The sequence below is a fragment of the Pinus tabuliformis genome, chromosome 8 (assembly GCF_031772625.1).
Source record: "Pinus tabuliformis cultivar Carrire ecotype Pingquan chromosome 8, CPIR1, whole genome shotgun sequence".
Taxonomy (NCBI): domain Eukaryota; kingdom Viridiplantae; phylum Streptophyta; class Pinopsida; order Pinales; family Pinaceae; genus Pinus; species Pinus tabuliformis.
In genome coordinates this window covers 1,938,806,243-1,938,812,833 of record NC_142294.1, presented here as the reverse complement: position 1 = coordinate 1,938,812,833, position 6,591 = coordinate 1,938,806,243, and the positions used below count along the sequence as shown (strand labels likewise).

Here is a 6,591-nt window from a genome sequence, read left to right as displayed (position 1 = left end):
TGCTCAAACTTCAGTGGTAGGTCTAGATTATATCAGATTTTACCCTCAAGCACATTCAGATATATGGTCTTGGAACCTGTCTGAATGTTTCTCAACAAAATTATTCACTTCATGTGTATCTCTGTTGGCTCAGTCACATATTGAATAATAGATTCTTTGGTCACCTCTAGTTCATCCTAACTAGTCACATGTTTAATATTATTCAAGAAATCTTTTGTCTCCTGCCTGATAGAATTCCTACCCTTTACTTCCGTAAATGTACCAACATAATTTATACTGTGCATCCTCACCAAGGCATCCAATCCATGATACAATCATGAATATGTTGATATGATGTTGGTTACAAAAGTATGGAGATGATCATAAATATGTATAAACATCCTGGTTTTTTCCCTATCCATTTCAAAATCCTTCCTTCCTATCCTGACCAACACCGTGGGTGTATTCAAAAATTTGATGCCCCAGTCCTGGATCAAATCTATGGTTGTGTAATTTGTCTTCAGAACCTTCACCATCTTTTGTGATCCTTTCTGTACTTAATTTAAGAGCACCAATACTTCATGGAGAGTGATCATCTTGTAATATAATTAATTCATGGTGTCTTCTAGTGGCCTGATTTCTTCAAGTATTGTAGCCTTCAATTCCTTTATACTAGCACTAGTGGAAGACAATCTCTGATTCTCAGCCATGAGATGATCCATTTGTTTCCTTGTAGTAGATAATTCCTTTTCTAATTGTACATTTTCTTTCATCCAGAAGTCAATATTATCCTTAGTGTCTTCCGCAAAGTGATGCATTCATTGTGACAACTCCTCTTGGATTTTTCTTGGTATTTGGCACAATCACCTTTTCCGTGTTGATGGAAACATAGTGATTAGGATAATTCAGAAAATAACTTTTCCTTTCCTATACTATTTTACTCTTCAACTCATCGAAGGTTAAGTTTAAAATATATGTGACCCTGTCGTCTGGTGGAGGAATTATTCCCATTTCACTGAATGGGAGATGGCCACTAGTAATAGGAGGTGGGGGCCAATAGGTTTATTGTTCTGCTATCGACATAATATTTCCTTGTTCATCCTCCTCTTATTCATCATCTACCTGTTGGGCCTTTAAATCCTCCTCTTATTCATCATCTACCTGTTGGGCCTTTAAATCCTCCTCTTGTTTCCTCCTACTTTCTTCTTGTTCTAATAGATTTTGTCGTTCTTCTTCTTCCCTATGATTTTGCAAATCTTCTTCTTATTGTTTCTTCCTAGTTTCCTTTTCTTTTCTCTTTCTCAACTATTCCTTTCTTTTCTGCATATATGCTTTGTTCTTCCTTTCCTTCTCTTCCTTCTCCTTGATTCCTCTTCTTTTTTGTGCTCTTCTTCCTATTATTTCCTCCATGCTTATTATAATTTCTTTATTTTTCTCTCTGCTTCATTTGTTCCTTTGGTGTTTGGGTCTACTTTGAATTTTATGCTTCTCTCCTCCTCAAGATCATGCATGATATTCCTCTTTGGCTTGAAAATATTAACTAGAGTAAGCACTTCATGTTGTTCCCCTTAACAATATTTGGTATATGATTTGTGTTAGAAGGGCCTACCTCATCACCTGGCCTAGTTTCTTTGGAAGCATTGCACCAGTTCTTAATATTTTCCTCATCTTCCTGAGAGATGGAAACATATGGGAAGGAAAAATGCAGCTTAGCATAATGCTTATTTCATACTCTCCTAGGGTCATATTGATGAAAACTTGTTTCACTAAACCTGGGGCGACTAATTTTTACAACTTCTGCTTCTACTTCCTTCAGGCTCTTTACCTCATAAGACCCCACTTTTAGGGGAAGGAGAGGCCATGGTGACTTCTTATTCTTATGTAAAAGTTGTGATGGTATTTAGAAAAGATTATATCCAATATCCTACATGACCACCTTGTCAATCACATACTTTGACATGATATGTGGAGTATTTCAGAAATGAAAACTCTAATGTATGTGCCCTGAGAAGAAGTGAACCAAATTGCTACTTCAACAACTACTTCTTTGGATTTTTTGGTCATGCATGGAGCCTTGATTTCGAAGATCATATGGTAAAGCACAACAAATAAATTCTCAGCTAATTTGTCGTAAACTCCCCTGTAACTGACTTCTAAAAATAGATTGCAATAGATATTGACAAAGAACTGTTATTGAGTCCAATTCCACTCTAGACCCAGAAACTCATTTCTAGTGTATATTCCATCAAGAAGGTATGCATACATAAAGAATTGAGGTTGACCACTTTTTGCATCCTTATTCGCCTTTAACACATTAATTTTCATTTGTTGGGAAAGTATATCTAACGAGTTAAAGATCATTCCTTCTGTAACCGCCAGGAAAAGCATGTAAATCCACCCTTCTTCACAAAACTCACTTCTTTCTCGCCCATAAAGTTTGCAGCGCATGACCATGAGGCATTGGTAGACTTTCTTCAATGATTTTGTCATGTAAATTCCCTTTGGATTTTGACAAAATTTAGCTGGTTCCTACCACCATGATATAACAATATCCTTTGTATTCAAATGAGACAAAATTTCCTAATACTTAAAAATTAGATATTCTTCAGGCTTCAACAATTTTTAGTATGAATGGAGATCATGTGGTTGATATGTCGCTAGCTCTTTCCTGCTCACACTGTCGAGAATCCTATTATTGGAGTATATACCCTACAATATCTATCCTATTGCTTATGCACATGGTAGCATCGAACACGAGTACAAAATGTCTAATTAATTACTAAAAAAACAACTAAAATTTGCATATAAATGACCATTTTTCAATCGGTGACCAATAGTGGCTAATTTAAAGTATCTTATAACATGACCAACTTTTAGTCGTATTTAGCTTAATCATTAATTAGTTGTCTCAATTTTATCATCTATTAGTATATTTATTCATTGATTTAGCCATTAATTTCCACAATTAATGACCAAATACACAACAAAATATACTACTACATGATCACCTGAGAAAACCAATTAATGCCCAAATTTATATGACCAAAATGTTGGTTGCATTATAAGATACTATAAATTAGCTACTAATAGTCATATATACACAAATTTGCGTCACCGTTTGAAACCAATTAATGACCAAATAAATATGATTAAATTTCAATCGTGTTATAAGATACTATAAATTAGCTACTAATAGTCATATATATGCAAAATTCAGTCATCATTTGTAATCACAAGTTTATCATTTACAGTGGTCATTTATCTTTTTTGGTAGTTTCATATTCATTATATAGACGATTGATTTAGTATTTTATATTCATTTCATTTACTTTCATTAATAATCATTAGAAATGACTAATTTAGTCATTTTATATTCATTTTATTTGTGTTCATCATTAATCAATATAAACTATTGATTTAGTAGTTTTAGATTGATTTTATGTGTTCATTATTAGTCAACATAAATTAATTAGTATGATTTTGCGACTAAATTAGAAAAATGTCATAAAATGTGCATGTTCATATAATATGAAAAGACAAAGTTACATATGTTAATTACAATACTAAATAATATCAAGTACAACTATAAATAATTTCATTCACAAAAATTATATCATATGAAATGTCAAGTATTACAATATGAGTTTCCAACTTAATATTGGTTGGATGACAATTTACACATGAACTATTGTTTCATCACTTCAAAACATTATCATTATGTTTCCAAGGCATTGCAAGTGAATTCACGAACTCTAAAGACTTGACCATCAATTTGTATGTGTATGTCTCATGCAGGATATTGGCTTTAAGGGTATCACTTGACCGGTTCTCCTCTCTCTCTATTTCTGCATTTGTCGCCCCTTTAACTATGCATATTCCAATCAATGGAAGTAATACGAGCTTCACACAGATAACCAATACAATAATCACATGTCTTAGCTTTGAAGAGCTTAAACCTGCAAAGATAGCCATGTGTTGGATTATACATCATTTCAAAATGAAAAGTAAAAGAAAATATATTACTGATCATCATAACAGAGGAATTCCCCTTTTAAACAAGTGATACTGAGAAACCCGGCGAGCTTCGGCGACAATGGCGGAACCCTAACCCTAGTTTCGTTACAGACTCGATTCTTACCATGGCATCGATCGGCCTGAGCGTTGGGTTCATGGACCATTGACTGGCAGCATCACGACAACAGTTCACGGGTTTTTTTTGGCACCTAGGTTTACTCTGCGGTCCCCCACCGGTCCCATTAGCGCATAGGCTCTCCTATCATTCTGTCAGGCGGTCCCCTAGTCGGTTCTCTCTGGGGCATCTCTGTATTGACAGGCAGCATGGGTGATGAAGACCTCGTAGATTACGAGGCGGACCCCACGCCTCACCAAGACATCTGGGCGCATACGAAGCGGCCTTCTATGAAACCCCGGAGTGTTGAGCTTGCTTCCGAGACAGCTGCCTCATCCCTACAACCGCATCTGCCACTCTCAGGGAAGAAGAAATCCTCGGATTTTCACCTGGCCGACCTTCCGGCCCTTGAATGCCCGCCCCTTTCTCCTGCTACGCTCCATTTACTGGGTTCCTACTTACAGACCTCGCCTTCATTTGATTCTCCGCTACAGAACCCTACTCGCCCTGCATTACCAAAGCCCCCACCGCCTCCGCCTCCATCGACCTCACATTCACCCTCTGTCTCATTTATGCCGCAGAACCCACAGGATTCATTGCACCCCCCCCCCCATTCTCTCCTCATGGGCACTAGCAGTATTGGACCTCGCTCCCCTATCCGCTCGGGCTGTTTTAATACTCCACTGCTTCCGGTTCGATCTGCGGGATCCACACAACACAGTTCCTCAGATCCGTGTCGTAAGCTCCTAAAGGACCTCCCCTTTGGTAAGAGCTCAGAGAAATTGAAAAAAGGCAGGTGCCTTCGAGCTATAGATTCTGATTTCAACATCACCTTTGGCGAAGAAGCTCAGATGCCGGATGTTTTGGAAACTGCCCGTAAAGTCCTGGTCGGCAGGGTAAGGGGTCGTACCTACTCAGTGGAAAGACTCAAGCTATGGGCGGAGGAGATATGGGGCACTCTTCTCAAAGAACTTCCTGAAATCAGAGTCCTCGCGAGGGGCTGGTTCGCATTGCACTTCCACAGGCCTGAATACACCCAATGGATTCTCTCCCAATACTGGCTATTGAGATGGCACCAGTCCTGCTTAAGCGCTGGGATCCTCTCTTCGACCCAGAACGTGAACAATTGGGGGCTGGACCCATCTGGGTTCCTCTTCCTGGTCTGCCCATGCAATTTTGGACCCCGTATGTCTTCAAGAGAATAGGCGACACTCTAGGCACTTACCTGGAGCATGACAAATCCTATGAGAAATCTGGAATCATGACAATGGCACGCATTCTCGTTCACCTTGACACCAGGCTGGGACTGGAGGAGAAAATCACCCTGCATCACAGACATTTCTCGTGCAAGAAACTGCTGGACTACGAAGGTGTTCCTTTTCGATGTCGAAGATGTCATAAAATTGGTCATCTCTATAAGGACTGCCCACTGAATTCGGGGGTGACTTCCGAGGATACCAAAGGCCCTAGACAGCAGCCTACAGTGGATCAAAACATAGGAGTTAATATTCCTATGGAAGGGGAGCAGACTTAACATGAGACTCCATCAAAGCTGGCTACCGAAGGCGCCAAGAAGAATACCAGAAGAAAGGCTTCATCTACACCTGGGTCGCCTCGTACCCGTTCCAAGACCGCGGAGTCTGCTCCAGCTCATCCAGGTAATGTTACTATTCCCATTAGTTCTCATAATATTTCTGATGCTATGCATTCTGTTAAGCACTCTTCTTTGTGGTCCCCTCAATTTGATCAAGTACCCTTTCCCTCCATCCCCTGCACCTTTGCTCCCCCTCCACCCACCTTTTCCAGCACACCCTCCCCTCACAAATTGGAGCTGGGCCTTCCCAAACCCTCTTCCTCTCCGGTCGGCTCTGGATCACACCCCTACCACCTCAGACCCTGGGCTCGTTCCAGATTTCTTGGTCTGGGATCATCCCCTGGACGATACCGCAAGCCAAAGAGGGGTAGACCATCTAAAATAAACTCGGCCATACAAAATGTTGTTGCTGATGTCGCCCAGGGGCGACAGTATACCATTAAACGGGCACTTAGAGCTATTGAGCCCCTGACCTATGGTTCCCCATGATCTGGCTCTCCTACAATTGCAGGGGACTAGCCAACCCCAAAAAACGTTTGGCTCTGAAAAGGCTTATGCATGAATCAAGATGTGATATAATATTCCTTCAGGAAACCCTATGCACTTCTGAGGTGGCGGTGCGAAGCCTACAGGCTCTTCTCCCAGGCTGGATACTCCATGGATTGGATGCTAGCGGCCGATCTGGTGGTCTAGTCATTGGCATTAATCCAAGAAAAAGCAGGCCTCTCTCCATATGGGGGGGCAGAGGCTTACTCGGCATGGACATATTCATGGGCGATTTGGGTTTACCTATCAGGATTATTAACATTTATGGCCCCAATCAGAATAGGCTATCATTCTGGCAAAAATTTTTGAATGGAAATCACATTACATAGAATACAGTGCTGGG

The 6,591-nt window shown here is 40.2% G+C and overlaps 1 protein-coding gene across 1 annotated transcript; it reads left to right on the top strand.

Annotated features, from left to right (window-relative positions):
- The first annotated feature begins 5,177 nt into the window (after positions 1-5,177).
- On the top strand, positions 5,178-5,642 carry LOC149244249 (uncharacterized). Its single transcript, XM_089371481.1, has one exon. The coding sequence runs from the start codon at positions 5,178-5,180 to the stop codon at positions 5,640-5,642; it is 465 nt and encodes a 154-aa protein (XP_089227607.1).
- Positions 5,643-6,591: the final 949 nt, after the last annotated feature.

Excerpts from the sequence above, each read along its gene's own strand:
- LOC149244249 (XM_089371481.1), top strand. The coding sequence starts at position 5,178 with ATGGCACCAGTCCTGCTTAAGCGCTGGGATCCTCTCTTCGACCCAGAA.